This window comes from Acinonyx jubatus, chromosome A3 (assembly GCF_027475565.1).
Source record: "Acinonyx jubatus isolate Ajub_Pintada_27869175 chromosome A3, VMU_Ajub_asm_v1.0, whole genome shotgun sequence".
NCBI classification, from domain to species: Eukaryota; Metazoa; Chordata; class Mammalia; order Carnivora; family Felidae; genus Acinonyx; species Acinonyx jubatus.
The window spans coordinates 25,507,758-25,523,433 of record NC_069388.1 but is presented as its reverse complement, the minus strand read 5'-3'; the positions used below and the strand labels follow the sequence as shown (position 1 = coordinate 25,523,433).

The 15,676-nt window shown below is 43.1% G+C and overlaps 1 protein-coding gene across 1 annotated transcript in view; it reads left to right on the top strand.

The window, feature by feature from the left end:
- Window positions 1-15,676, top strand: part of MAPRE1 (microtubule associated protein RP/EB family member 1) — a 30,572-nt gene that overhangs the window by 12,473 nt on the left and 2,423 nt on the right. The window contains exons 3-6 of the mRNA XM_027069855.2: window positions 4,898-5,043; window positions 7,388-7,595; window positions 10,114-10,235; window positions 14,608-14,760. Coding sequence (XP_026925656.1) covers window positions 4,898-5,043; window positions 7,388-7,595; window positions 10,114-10,235; window positions 14,608-14,760 — 629 coding nt within the window. The remainder of the gene's footprint in view (window positions 1-4,897; window positions 5,044-7,387; window positions 7,596-10,113; window positions 10,236-14,607; window positions 14,761-15,676) is intronic.

Here is a 15,676-nt window from a genome sequence, read left to right as displayed (position 1 = left end):
TTTTTTTTTTTTAATGTTCATTTTTGAGGGGGGAAGGGAGAGGGGGAGGGAGAGAGAGAATGAGACTATCTTAAGCAGGGTCCGTGCTCAGCGTGGAGCCCGACATGAAGCTGAGATCATGACCTGAGTCAAAATCAAGAGTCAAATGGTCAACCAACTGAGCCACCCAGGGGCCCCTTGAGGCTGATTTTTTTTTTTTAAGTTTATTTATTTTGAGAGAGAGGGGGAGGGAGTGGGAGAAAGAGGGAGACAGAAGGGGGCAGAGTGAGGAAGGGAATCCCAAGCAGGCTCTGCACCATCTGCACAGAACCTCACATGGGGCTTGAACCCATAATGACCTGAGCAGAAATCAAGAGTTGGACGATTAACCATCTGGGCCACCCAGGCGCCCAAGGCTGTTTTTAATGTCTGCATTGATGGCTCCTCATAGCCCTCTTTTTCCCAATTTTATTCCTCCTTTAAGATGACTGACGCCTCACCTATTCTCTAAAGTCTGAACATGCTTACATTTAGTAGTTAGTGTGTTTTCTGCGTGGTGTGTTAGAACCTTGGGAGCTCTTCATCTGGAGTCTTCTGATAGACGAGCATCTCTCACATGGAATGTTGGCTACAGCTTTCGTCTCATGCTTCAGGGCTCTTTGCACCCGAAAGGCTTGAGAACCAGTGCACCTGAGATCTCGCAGGCTTTTGGAGTAGGGGTTGCACTGTTTCGTGTTCTCTGCTTGCAGCACAGATCTTGGTAGGGGGGTGCCGTAGCAGTTGGTGAGACTCGTGGTTGACTCAGTGACATTCAGCTGGTTCTGCCCTAAGTCCGTCTACATCTTCAGGCCACAGATTATGTGGGCCTGTTCTCCTGCCACAGATCGCTGGGTCAGCAGCCATCTGAGAGGGGCCCTGCTTGTGTTGCCAGCCTTTGTTCTTAAAGCAGACTGGACTGCAGGCTCCTTTTAACCTGTTCTGTATCCAGTTGAGACATTTCTAGGCCAGGAGTTTTCAGCCCTTTTGTGAAAGGCAGCTGATAAATTTTTTCTTTTAAACATTTGCCTTCTTTTTTTGTGTGTCCTTTTTTTTGTGTGTGTGTTCTTTTTTTTTTTTAATTTTTTTTTAACGTTTTATTTATTTTTGAGACAGAGAGAGAGAGAGAGAGAGAGAGAGACAGACAGACAGACAGAACATGAACGGGGGAGGGGCAGAGAGAGAGGGAGACACAGAATCGGAAGCAGGCTCCAGGCTCTGAGCCATCAGCCCAGACGCGGGGCTCAAACTCACGGACCGCGAGATCGTGACCTGAGCTGAAGTCGGACGCCTAACTGACTGAGCCACCCAGGCGCCCCTTTTTTTGTGTGTTCTAATTATAGAAGTAATATTTACTGGGGCTCCTGGCCAGCTCAGTCAGTGGAGGGTGTGACTCTTGATCTCAGGGTTGTGAGTTCAAGCCCCATGTTGGGTGTAGAGTTTACTTAAAAACAAAAAAATTTTTTAAAGTAATATTTACCATAGTACATAATTGAATATTTAAAAGATAGAATGCATCCAGTACCATCCCCCAGAGATGGCCACTATTTAGTCATTTTTGATCTAAAAAACAGTAATTTTGTATGGTTTAACCGGATAGGTTGTATTTTCTTCTAGTTATTTTTCTATACATATATATTAAATGACTATTTATATGTATGAAGATATTTTGTAGATAAGTTTTTTATATCTTGCTCTTTCTTTTAATATTAAATCTTGAGTTCCCCCCCAAAATAAAAAATGGATTTAAAAAAAATTTTTTTATAGTTTATTTATGTTTTGAGAGAGAGAGAGTGTGAGCAGGGGAAGAGCAGAGAGAGAGAGAGAGGGAGACACAGACTCCAAAGCAGGCTCCAGCTTCAAGTTGTCAGCACAGAGCCAGACGCGGGGCTCAAACCCACCAACCACGAGATCATGACCCGAGCCGAAGTCAGACACCCAACCTACTGAGCCACCCAGGCACCCCCCCAAAAAATGTATTTTGGATACTTGCATAATATCTCAGGAAGATGGTGTGCTAATTGATTGCTCTTACTGTTGGACATAAAGGTTGCTTCCGTTTTTTTTTTTTAACACCCGTGAATAAAGTTAGCATAGTTTTGTAAGTGAATCTTTGCCCTATTTTTTTTTTTTTTTTAATTAACTGCCTTTGCCTGGATCCCCGGATGTGTTTATATTTCTTTTGTGAATTGTCCAATTACCTTGTCCATTTTTATGAGGTGTTAATTAATGTTTTTCTTTATGTATCATTTCTCTGCTTCAGCCAGCTACAGTGTAGCAGCATGGTATATCTTTTCTCCCCATCTAGGAAATGCTTCTTTATTCAACTGTAAGTTGTTCTAAGAGGATGTAAGATGATGGTACTATGCAAAAGAACGGTGGGCGGGGAGTTCAGGATACCTGGGGTCTGGTTCTAAGCTTGCTCTCTGGCCTCTGTGGTTTTGGGCCACAGTTTTTCGTCCTCAGTTTTTAAATTTATGATGGCTCTAAGGATTCTTCTGGCTCTAAAATAAGGAACTGTGATAGTTCATCAAACAGGTTTTTTCTGAGAAGCATATGACTACTGCTTTTAAGTGGTTTTGGTTGACTTTAGCCAGAAGTTCATGGATGGCTTGAGAATAGTGTGCATTTAGTAAATGCACATTATTTTGCTGTTTCAGAAAATTTCCTTTCATGTGTAGAGCAGTGCTGTGGGTATAGATGCTTAATAGATTATTTTCTGTGTGTGTGTATGGGTTTATGTGTATGTGTTTTTTAAGCTGATTTTTATGCATCACATTTACATTACAATTAGTAAATTGTAACTCTTTTTATTTTTTTTTTATTTTTCTTTTAATGTTTATTTTTGAGAGAGACAGAGACAGAATGTGAGTGGGTTAGGAACAGAGAGAGAGGGAGACACAGAAGCAGAAGCAGGCTCCAGGCTCTTGAGCTGTCAGCACAGAGCCCGACGCGGGGCTCGAACCCACGAGCCGTGAGATCATGACCTGAGCCGAAGTCGGACGCTCAACCGACTGAGCCACCCAGGCACCCCAAATTGTGACTCTTTTTAAATGTAACAGATTACCCTTCTTTATGCTCTTAGTTTGTTAAAGAAACTTGGTCATTGTCCTCTAGAATGTAGGAAGCTCTTGGTGTCCCTATTTTAAAAATATAAATACTGCTAATTGAGTCCCTGGACCTAGAATTCCTTCAGTATATTTTTGTTGGACAAGAAAGTAAATCTGGCACCTCGAAAACCAGGCTTTCACTTTCTGATGCTTCTTTCTACTCAGACTGTCACTGTGGTCACTGAAGTGCTTCTGCCCTTTGCATCTTCTTTCCAAAAATGATGATAATGGCACTGTTATGCTAGAACTGGCCGGGAGCCAGATTGGCCTGATTTAAAGTAAGTTGACAGTGCGTATTACAGCAGTCTCGCTCTGCAGAATGCCCCTTGGTTCGTCCCTGGGTTTCTTGTCCCTACCCCTGGTTGGCTCCTTTGGCCCCTTTAACCTTTAGCCCTGCAGGGACAGTTCAGTGCACTGGGAACCCTTCCCTGTCTGAGGAGAGTGTGGTCTGGTAGGCATTAGAGGAGTTACATTCATGGACATTTTAAGCACCAAGGAAATATTTTTGGGGGTGGTGATGGGAAAAATGGGAAAGTGGGGGGAAGGAATGAAATTGGAAAGCAAATGGGATGAAATCTATGTAATGATTGTCTGTAGTTACTTTAAAAAAATTAAATGGGAGAACACAAAAATGTCTTCTATTTAACTTTGTTTATAAACTGTTGGGTTAAGTTTATGTAGAGATGTAAAACCTCAGGGAGACAGTCCTCTTAGAAAAACATTTATTTAACCTGGGTCAGAGGATGGATCTTTAAAGTACTTGGGGAATCCCTACTCTTGCTAGTGGAGAGGAGGGTATGTCCTTGCAAAAAACCAGAGTCACCTCTCTTTCTGTTTTTGCTCTTCTAGGCATTCGTTTTCTTTTTCTTTTCTTTTTTTTTTTTTTAAGTTGTTTTTAGAGAGAGCACATGTGATTGGGGGAGGGGCAGAGAGAGACAGAGACAGAATCCCAAACAGGCCCCACAGGGTCAGTGCAGAGCCCGATGTGGGGCTTGAACTCACACCCTGAGATCATGACCTGAGCTGAAGTTGGACTTAACCAGCTGAGCCACCTATGTGCCACTCGTGTTAATTTTTCTTTATAGTGGTCATTTTATTGTCATGCTGGTTTGTTACAAAGAATAGTTTTAAAATTTCATAGAAACATTTCTTTTCTCCTCATCACAGGCTTCTGCATTGCAAGTGTGTTAGAACTTAGGTGAAACCAGTCTTGTTACTGATTTTGATTAAATTTTTTTTTTTTTCAACGTTTATTTATTTTTGGGACAGAGAGAGACAGAGCATGAACGGGGGAGGGGCAGAGAGAGAGGGAGACACAGAATCGGAAACAGGCTCCAGGCTCCGAGCCATCAGCCCAGAGCCTGACGCAGGGCTCGAACTCACGGACCGCCAGATCGTGACCTGGCTGAAGTCGGACGCTTAACCGACTGCGCCACCCAGGCGCCCCTCTTGTTACTGATTTTGAGAAATTGACTTTGAAGTCATGTGGTAATGAAGCTTTTGGGTTTTATAGATCTACCTTGTTATTTTTTTAATTAATTAATTGTTTTGAAGTAAACTCTACCCCCAATGTGGGGCTCAAACTCACGACACCAAGATCAAGAGTTGCATGCTCTGTCAATGGAGCCAGCCAGGCACCCCAGTAGGGTCCAATTTACAATTTTTTGAATTGTACATGGGTTAAATAGGTCTGAGTAAAAGTTCATCCTGCTTTTTTAATCATAGCATTTAATGACCTAAGTGTGTATTTTATTCTCTTGTTGTTCATTCAGGGGCTGCGTATTGTCAGTTTATGGACATGCTGTTCCCTGGCTCCATTGCCCTGAAAAAAGTGAAATTCCAGGCTAAGCTAGAACACGAATACATCCAGAACTTCAAAATACTACAAGCAGGTTTTAAGAGAATGGGTGTTGACAAAGTAAGTAAATTTTATTCTTTCATTTAGATTTTTCTTTTTAGGTTGTTTCTTAACTAGTAATTGTTACTAGTGGACATTTGCTCCCCTTCCCCCCTCCCCCCTCCCCAGCCCAATTCATATAGTTATCTTTTCTCCAGTTAACATAGAATTTACTGGGAGCAAAGTTTCCCTCTACCCTCCTATCCTTGGTTCTCCTGTTTTTCTCCTTTATTTTGAAGTTACTAGTGTTTGGAGGAATCAACCTGTAAATCTGTACTCATGATTTTTTTTTTTTTTTAATAATACTGTTTAATCTTTATTAGTCTGAGATCTAATCCTTTTTATCCCTGGATTTACATCTGTAAAGCATAGCATATGGTAGAATAAGTAGTTCTAATAGAGAAGATTCTAGAGATACTTGCTTTTTATAGCAGGGTATAGGGAAGATCCCTTGTGGGTGCTGGCAAGTTTCCCTTTTGCCCCCAATGATACTTGAAGGTACCAGAAACACAGTCCACCAGACTTCATTAAGGACAAATGTTATCTCTGTTTTAATAGATAATGTATTACTGCAAAATTAATGTTTCTCCCCTCCCCGCTCATTAGAATGGTTTGTTCTTTTATTTTTTTAAATTTTTTATTAAAAATTTTTTAATATTTAGTTTTGAGAGAGAGAGAGAGACTGAGTGGGGGAAGGGCAGAGAGAGAGAGGGAGACATAGAATCTGAAGCGGGCTCCAGGCTCTGAGCTGTCAGCACAGAGCCTGTTGCAGGGCTTGAACCCACGGACCATGAGATCATGACCTGAGCCAGAGTCAGACACTCAACCAACTGAGCTACCCAGGCTCCCCTAGAATGGTTTATTCTTTTAAGTCATTTTGGGGGAAAAACATTTTTTTAGTAAAGTTTGTAATCACTCATTATCTTGCTGGTGTCGCTGGTCTGTATTTGCTGTGAAATCAGTCTTATTTTTATTTTAGTTTTGTCTCTATAGAATACATAGAACATACATTTGTATTGAATGAAAATCATTTTGTTACCAGGCATAGTTTAAACTAGGTGTAGCTTATTATATGCAGTAATTTTTCTTTTCATAGAATTCTATTTTATTCTATTTATTAAATTTTTTTTAATGTTTATTTTATTTTTTGAGAGAGAGAGACAGAGCGTGAGTAGGGGAGGGGCAGAGAGAGAGGGAGACACAGAATCTGAAGCAGCTCCAGGCTGTGAGCTGTCCATATAGCCGGATGCGGGGCTTAAACCCATCAACTGCGAGATCATGGCCTGAGCCAAAGTTGGACACTTAATCGACTGAGCCACCCATACATCCCTATGCTTTATTTTTTTCAACAAGGAAAATTTCTAAAGCATACAAAAGTAGAGCGACTAGTACGATGATCCCTCATGAACTTCAGCAATTATCAAATCATGGCCAGTTTGTTTCAGATATACCTTTACCCCACCTGCTGTAGTCAGGGAGTATTGAGAAGTGAGTTCCACATGTAACATTTGTTTGTAAATGCTTCAGTATCATACAAAGTAATTTCTTAAAATTGTATTTATTTGCTTAGAGGGGTAAATATGGTTCAGATTATTACATACATTCTTCTTTATAAAAATAAAATTGCCACTGGAATCCTTGAAGAGTTAAAAGATAATTACACTCTGGCCAACGGTCCAACAATTTGAGGTCATAACTGATAACACGATCCTTGTACAATAAGAAAGTTTACAGGGTCCTTAAAGTATATTTTAATAGGATTGGAATTACTTGAAAAACATAACCGTTTTGTAGAAATCTGTTCTGGGACTGATTATGTACCTTGAGCAGTTTTTAAGACAGTATTTTTTTCCCCCCTTTCTTTTTTTTCTGGATGAATTTTTTTTTTTTTTTTTTTTTCCAGTTTTACTGAGATGTGGTTGACATGACAGAATTTTCTTTAACAGTTCATTGTAGGTACCGGTGGTTGGTTTGTGCTCTAGGTTTCATACTTTGTGATAGGCACTGTGGCCGTGCAGGTTGCATAGGAGATTTACTCTTTACAGGGCAGTGACATGTCTTCAGATGCCTTTGGATATGTGTATGTGACTTCTATATGATACAAATGATGCTTATTCTTTTGCCTTTCTAATTCCTTTTGATGGACTGGGAGGGTGGTTGCCAGGTCTAAGTACTTTGTGGAAGGCAAACTGAATTAAACTCGCTCTATAAACTTTCAGGGGCTTACTTAGCACTAAGTTCTTGCCTCTAAAAAATTTTTTTTCTCCTTTTGGCAGAGCTTTATACTGATTTGATGCATGGACATGTTTGATGCTTGCCAAAAGCCTCTTGCTTTGGGCTAAATAGTCTTGATATTTCTCTGCAGATAATTCCTGTGGACAAATTAGTAAAAGGAAAGTTTCAGGACAATTTTGAATTTGTTCAGTGGTTCAAGAAGTTTTTTGATGCAAACTATGATGGAAAAGACTATGACCCCGTAGCTGCCAGACAAGGTCAAGAAACTGCAGTGGCTCCCTCCCTTGTTGCTCCAGCTCTGAACAAACCGAAGAAACCTCTCAGCTCTAGCAGTGCAGGTAAAACAACAAAACAAAAACACCATTTCCAAATAATAGTGTTCCAAGTATTCATTCATTCAGCCTTCAGTCAGAATCTCTTGAGCAGCTGTTGGCTTTGGGAGATTAAGCAGCTCACTCCCAGCCATGTGGTATGAGCATGGGTTGTGGCACAAGGCAGACCTGTGTTTGTTCTTGGGTCACTGTCGCCCTGTTTAAGCCACTTCATCTCTGCCCCACAGTTTATTTCTGTATAAAGTGGGAATTTCAGTACTTGTCCCAGAGGGTTATTCTTGAGGCCTGAATGAATTCAATGAATTTAATTTTGTCAACACTGTTTACTTGTGTGGGGTAGAAATTCTTCAGGTCAGCTCATATAGAAGAGAGCTTTAGTTTGAACATGAGGACATTTCACAGGACCCTAGGATGGGAAGTTACAGCCAGATGTGAATACCTAGGAACTGAAGGAGTTTCCTAGGTCTCTTAGGGACTGTGCTTGGCTTTCTGCATCATCGTTCTGTCTGCAGACCAGCTTCCTGTGCTTACTTCAGGCTTCCCTGTCCTCCCTAAAATTTGAGCTGCTGAGTGGCTTTGGCTTGCTGTGATGCCAGCAGAATCTGGGAGGCAGTTTTTAGAGACCTTCTCTAGAAGGTTTTGGCCTGGTAGGTTTCCCAAAACCTGTAGTGTATTCATGAAACACACATACGCTTTGGGACAGGGCAGGTGTTCTACAAATGCTAACTCCTCCTTTTCCAGAAGGTAGCAAGAATATTAGTTAAGATCCCATAGTACCTTGAGAGAGAGGCTGATCCATCTGGTAGATAGAGAGGGACATTGAGTACTCTTAATTTTCATAGCTTTATGGATATACAGCTTTATTAAGATGTGATTCATTTGCCGTACAATTCATCCATTTAAAATAGACAATTGAGTTCTTTTTAGTATATCTACAGATATGTTCAACTATCACCACATCCAATTTTAGAATATTTTTATTACTCCCAAAAAGAAACCTCGTGTATGCCCTGTCGCCGTCACTTCCCGTTTTCCCCTAGCTCTTCCCTTCCCCTCAATGCCAGGCAACCACTGATCTGCTTTGTCTGTGGATTTACCCATTCTGGACATTTCACATAAAGAGGATCATAGAGTATGTGGTCTTTGTGTCTGGCTTCTTTCACTTAGCATCATGTTTCCCAGATTCATCCACGTTGTAGCACGTGGCAGTACTTGGTGGTTTTTAATGGCTAAGTTATACTGCATTGTATGGCCGTACCACGTACCATGTATCTGTTTACCACTTGATGATCATTTGGGTTGCTTCCACTCTTGAGCTGTTATCAGTAGTGCTGCTTTGAACACCCCTATATAGGTTTCTGTGTGGGCCTATGTTTTCATTTCTCTTGGCATATATCCAAAGGTATATACTTGTGGAACACAATTCTTGGGTCATGTGGTTACTCTGTTTGACCTTTTGCAGAACCACCTATTTTCCAAGTGGCTGCAGCGTTTTACATTCCCATCAGAGTGTATGAAGGTTCTGATTTCTTCAAATACTGGGTGTTAGCTTCTTAGAGTGGGGATCTGTGTAGGTAACCCTGTGCATTTCGTATTTCAGGTGCTGGTAACAGGCAAGTGGAGACTTGTAGTAAGCATTCAATCTTGGGGATGAACGCAGACTAGAAATCACCCAGAGGAATGCCTGTACTTGTGGGTGAAAGGCCTTATGGTTACTGAATAGTTTGGGGTATCAGGAAGATCAGATATTTTTAAGCCTGGCATAATGTGCAGCTTTACAAAATAGTTGCTGAATACATGATTAAAATCATGGGTGATAAATTTACCTCAAGGTAGCCCATCCTTGATTGTTTTAACTTGACTGCTCTTTCCATGTTTTAACTTCACTACCTTTTTTGGCTCTACTTACAGAGAAGTCTGTAAATCCTACTCAGGGTGCTGCTTTTCTCTCATAACCCTCCTAAACACCTTCTAAAAGTGAACAAGGTGCAGGTTTTGAGGTAATTAGTGGTAACAGCAGTCTCTACCACCCTCCCCTTCCCAAGCCAAGAAGCTTGAGGTTCTCAGGTAGAGGGCGTCTGACTTCCCAGATGGGGAACCTTGGGCACCTGACAGCAGCTGGGGCTGTGAGCTCACTCCTGGCATGAAGTTTGCCTTTGCTCCATGGAGTTGTCCCTGTTAGTGGATTTGGTTGGAGCTAGGTTAAGGTGGACCGTCTGTATGCGTCAGAATGACTGTGTCTCTTTCAGGTGATAGTCCTCTTAACCCCAGTGGAAGAAAGACCTCACAGAGGGACTCATTCCCAGCACCAAAGATGGTGGCTAAAGTCGGTACTTGACTCTGCTGCCAGGATAAAAACCACCTTGGGCAAACGTGGGAGCGCTGTCTTGCATGCTGGGCTCTCTACGTTGGGCCCCTTCACTACACAGCTGTGGAGGGCAGTTGTTCACAGCCTCCTCTTGCCCCGTCCGTTCTTTTGGTCTTGAAATTTCTCCTCTTAAAAAAAGCTCTGCTCCTCTCTCAGCTCCACAGAGGCCCATTGCGACCCACAGAACTACTGCAACCCCTAAGGCTGGCCCAGGTGTGGTGCGAAAGAATCCTGGTGTGGGCAACGGGGATGACGAAGCAGCTGAATTGATGCAGCAGGTAGGCACCTCCTCTGTCCAAGACGGGAGTCGCTTCGGGGGACGGACACTTGGCAGCACTGACCACGGGAGGGCTGTCGGTGCTCTTGTAGAAAGACCTGCCTCGCCCCCCTGCTGAAGCAGTTCTCGTGGCATGTGAGCTCTTTGGGTGCTGTGTGGGGACTGAGAGTGTGCAGGAGGAGGTGGAAGAGAGGGGTCAGGCGTTTCTAAGATCTGTTAGTGTGACGGAGACTGATGTCTTTGGAAACCCACCCCTACGCTAGAGCCCTGTTGAAGGTTTCTGGAACCGTTAGGGTTCTGTGGGATTCAGAGAGTGTGTCTTGAATTTTGGCTCTGACAAAAGATGAAGGAGAGTTCCTTTCTAAATAGTAATTAAAAGAAGACTGCACGGGCTCTCTGCTGAAATCCTGGGTCACTAGAGATCCAAGTTACGGTGGAACTGGTATGGAAAGCCCGCTGTTGCTCTTTTGTTCTTAATCAGTTCAGTGATTTGAAATGCATACTTCAGGATTAGTTAGATGTTCTCAAGGTACTTGTCAGAGGTCTCTGTGGATCTGAACAGAGTTTAGACTTTTACGTGTTTTCTCACCAGTCCGTAGAGTTTTGTTTGTTGAATTGCTTTTGGATGATTCTCTTGATTAATTCCAGTTTTAAAGTCAGGGATGCTCTGTGATTCCTGTGAGTTTGAGATCGAATCCTTTCACTTTCCTAAAAGCCAAGTCTTAAAACCTAGAGGCAGTGACCTCACTTTGACCTGGAACCTCTCGTGACCCCAACCCTGCTCCTTGGAGTTCAGGACGTAAGAACCTGCCAAGAGATCACAGTTTTTTGTTTCGTTTCATTTCGTTTTGTTTTGTTTCATTTTGTTTTGTTTTGCTTTGTTTCAGTCTTCCATTTCTGCATGCCCTGTGCTCCTAGGTGCCATGGGAATGTCAAGGTGACTGGGTCACCGTCCCCATTAGTGTGGCTGCCTCGAGTGCCCACTGGGCGTGGTCACTGTGAAGTACAGAAGTCCTGGAGAAAAAGACTTCCCCGAAACTGTTGGTTTTCAGGCAAGGATGTACACAGGAAGCAATCTCAGAGAAAAGCAGTGTTGCTGAGGCCAAAGCTGGGTGGCCAGCACAGGGCTGATCTTGTACTCTGTAGGAGAAGACACAGCAGCTTCTGTGAGACCGCTGCTCTTGGCTCACTCAGCTTGTGTCCTGTGTGATGGGGCACAGGCTTTGGGTTCTATACATTTGGGGATTTTCCTGACTCTGCCATTTAACTTCTTGGGGTCAGTTAACCTCTCTGAACTGACTGTGTGTTGTGTGAGGTGGGGCTAATATTTTGCTCATGGTAGTTGAGCGGGCCACATGAGCTGATGTGCTGTCAGGTTCTTAGGGTGGGGTTTGGGATAAATGGGGAAAATGGCAGTGGATAAGAGACCATTGTAATTATTATGGCTGTTGTCTGTGGTCTTGATAGAGTGAAATAGATTCTGAATTGTCTTTCTTAAAAGTTCACAGGAGCCCGATTGTCTCGGTGAAATATACAGATGTTAATGATAAAAACAAAAATAGCTGACGTTTTGAGAGCGGTTTGCCATTGCTCTCCCAAGTGCTTCAGTTTCACTTTTGCACTTTTGTGTTAGTCCTGTGAGGCCTCACAGACCAGGACAGTGTGCCTGGGGAGGTCACGGGACCTGCGCTGGGGTTTGAGCCAGCTGCCTCACGCCTGCCTCAGAAGTACTTTGGCTTGCACGGGGTTTCCATTTTAATTTTTTTTTAATGTGAAGGATTTTTTAGATTTTCTCCAGGTTGCCAGAGTCCTTACCTGTGATACTCTGTCACTGATCCCTTGGCTCATTGACATGATCTGTCTGGCCCTTGGAAGTATTTGAATTTGTGCCCCTTGATAAAGGTGTAGAGGTCTGGGGAACGTGACTGATATGGGAAATAGAGCAAGATGCGCTTCTTACGATAAGAGGACAACAGTGTATTCTTCACAGATTTCCTCGTGGTGTTCATTTCCTTAGGAGAGCTGCAGTGATTGCACCTTCTTAAGGCATCCTGGAGAAATTTACTTTTGGTTGAGTCCAAAGCAGCACTGTTCGAAAGAAGGAGAATGCAAACCAGAAATGTGAGGCGTATCTATAATTTAAAATATTCTAGTAGCTACATTTAAAAAAGTGAAAAGAAACACATGAAATTTCTTCTCATGACCCATTACCGAATCTATCCAAAGTGTTATCATTTTAACATGTAATCATTACAAATAATTATCAATGAGATATTTTATGTTTGAAGACTGTACTAGGTCTTTGAAATCCAGTGTGTATTTAATATTTATAGCCGGTCTCAATTGCATTGGCCACATTTCAAGTGCCCAAATAACTACTTGTGGCCCCCAGCTACCATAGTGGCCAGTGTAGGTCCAAAGCATTCTCCTTGGGTTTCCTAGATTATGGCTATTACTTTACTACAAGAGAAAGTTTAAGAGTGGCATTGATGACTAGCCACAGGGTTTTAATAACCTCATTAGTAAGCATTTAGAGGAGTGGGGAGTGAAAGCCAGTGACTTGTTAGTGTATACTGAGTATTTCGTGTGTGTTTCTTGTGGATACATAGTTATTGAGTGATATCCTGGAGGAATGCTGCGTTGGCCCCACAGGTGGGGCCCAGAAGGCTGGGTTCTGGTGCCCTTGATGATTTGTAGGCCTGAGGAGGTTTGAGTGTGTTTGTGGGTGAGGCACTAGTGAATCATGAGTGGTAGACTCCAAAGTATAGCATACCTTTTGAAGCCATTTTGACTTCCTTTTCATCCTCTGTCACTGATGTGATTAGAAGGCCTCTTCCCTGGCTCTTGGATCTTGGAACTGAGGATTTAAAGGCAGCTTCCTACTGGTGGGGTTGGTCAGTTCTTGCCCTTCTATCCCCTAGCATGTTCTGCTTTGGGGCTGATAGTTTAAAGAAAGCAACAAGCAGCAGTAAAGTGATTTCTGTGGTTGATAAAGGATGAGTGAAAGACTGTTTAGAACCTTGATTCGGGTTGGTCTGTTCAGGCCTTTGATGATGAACATTGAAATTAAGTAATTGACAGAATGGTCCTGGTGGTTCTGGTCACCCGCTCCTCATCTCCGGAGGCTTCGTGATGGCAGCTTCTGAAGGGGGAGTTTTCTTCCACCCTGGGACAGGACTTGATCCCTTTGACTGTAGCTGGCTGCTTTGTGAGGTCATGGGGAAGCTAAAGAAGTGGTTTGCTTCAGATTCCAGCCAGTTCAGAAGGTTGGACTAGATTTCTGCAGTGCCTTTCTGGCTCTCAGAATTCCTTGCTACCCAATTGTTCTCCGCAGCTGCACCTTTGATTTCCTGGCTTGGCCTTCTCTGTGGCCCCGGCCTGTGTGTCCTGTGAGGATTTTGTGCTGCGTGGTATGCCTTTTAATTTTCATGTCGTGAGAGTTAAATCAAATTCACATGTCATAGATTTGAATACACTGGAATGAAGATATGTATCGTGCTTCAAGCATGCAAAGGGCCCTGAGAGTTGTTATGACTTTTATTGCTCTTGGTTGGATAGACCTGGCCTAAGCACTGAAATTTATTTCTTCATGGGCCTTTTGGGGGGAATGAGAGCCCCTCAGCAGGGCGCCTGGAGGATTCTGCAGCACGCATGGTGAGCCGATGGGATGCTCAGTGGAGCTAGCTGTGGAACATGGTGGGTCTGCCCCTTGCTTCCGTGTCCTGTCTCCCTTTTGAAACTCTCTTGGGAGAGAGACAGGTGCCAGGATCCTCTCCTCTTCTTTTGAGTCATGGATCGCTTCCCCCGTTCCCAACATACGGCAGCCCGGTAAGAACCATTGAGTTTTCCATGCCCAGGCCTCTGTCGCTTGTAGCTGTGTTTGACTAGCAGTAGTCATCTTTAGTCTTCCCCTCCTGGCTCACCATTTCTATCCTGATTCCCTGGACCAGACTGTCTCTTTCCATTGACCTTCACATGCAGAAAGACTTGGATTTGACTGACCAGTGCCCTGATAAGCACACAGTTTATGATTGTTGGCCACCTTGCTTTGCTGGGTTGTGGACTCTGCTTCTGTATTTGTCTCTGGATCCCATCGTTTTTTTCTCCTTGATCTTTTCTCAGTCCCTGAGAAGTTCCCTCATGTTTCATGGTGTGGCCTGCCTTTTCCCTGGGGTTGTTAGAGTCAAGATGGCCATGAACAGGCCCACATTATTTCTTTGGAGATGAAGAAAACCGATATTAAACTAAAGTGGGTGTTTGTCCCTGTTAAGAGTTTGATGGAAGGCCACCTCTTCTTCTGGGTTAGCAGGTGGTGTGATATGTTATTGGTATATAAATGCCAAGTATCTCACCCTTTTCAATGTCTTATGCAGGTCAACGTATTGAAACTTACTGTTGAAGACTTGGAGAAAGAGAGAGATTTCTACTTTGGAAAGCTAAGGAACATTGAATTGATTTGCCAGGAGAACGAGGGGGAGAACAACCCTGTATTGCAGAGGATCGTGGACATTCTCTACGCCACAGACGTACGTGTTGACATGAGGATGTTTTCTTGCCATTTGCCACCAGAGAAAATAAATTTTATCTGGTTGGTGTCAGCCGACTCAGTGCTGATGCTTGTATGTTCCAGCGTAGCAATTATCAAAAGATTTGGACTTTGACCCCTCAGAGTCAGCTAGAGAACACCTCTGCTCAACCTCCGCCTCTGCCTTGAGGTCTGTGAGCCTTTGAGTCAGGAAAAGGACATGGAGGTGGCTGGCTTGCCCTGCTTCTGTAGTTCATGGCCCCTGATAGGCGATGAGTGCTACAAAATGCTCATAACGCCACCATCCCCTCTCCACCCCCTACGGCTTGGACCCCTCAGCCTGAGGTGCTAGCTCCATTTTATCATGACCTGGGAACCAGGTACTGGCCCCTTTTCGATGTTCCCTGCCCACATCTGTCAGATTGTATCTTTGTGCTTGGTTCCCATTTCCTCCCAGTAGTTTATGGGCCAGTTTCTTGGGATCCGTGTGTATTACTACACAACCGAAGCTGCTGATATTAATCATGACACATTAGCTGATCATGGAAGACTGATTTTCCCTAGATTTAGGATTTGCTATCTTGCTATGTTCACTGTTGACTGGCTTTACTTTTGTGTAAATCTGCATACCTAGCAAGGTCTGTAGGATCAAGCTGCAGTGTATATCTGAGTGTTTTATGGTATAACAGTATACGAACATAAGGTAATATTAGTATTGTCATTAACGCTGTTCTCTAAACATATCGAGTGAATTTGGGGGGGATCGAGACATGATGAAAAAAATACTTTGTTCAATAAATCCTTATTCTGGGCTTGCTCTGGGCAGCTAATGAAAACAGAGGTGATGAAGATATAGGGGTCCTTGGGCTAGTCTGAGTATTATTTTAGTGGTGTCATATCTTAGGTAAATTCAGCTG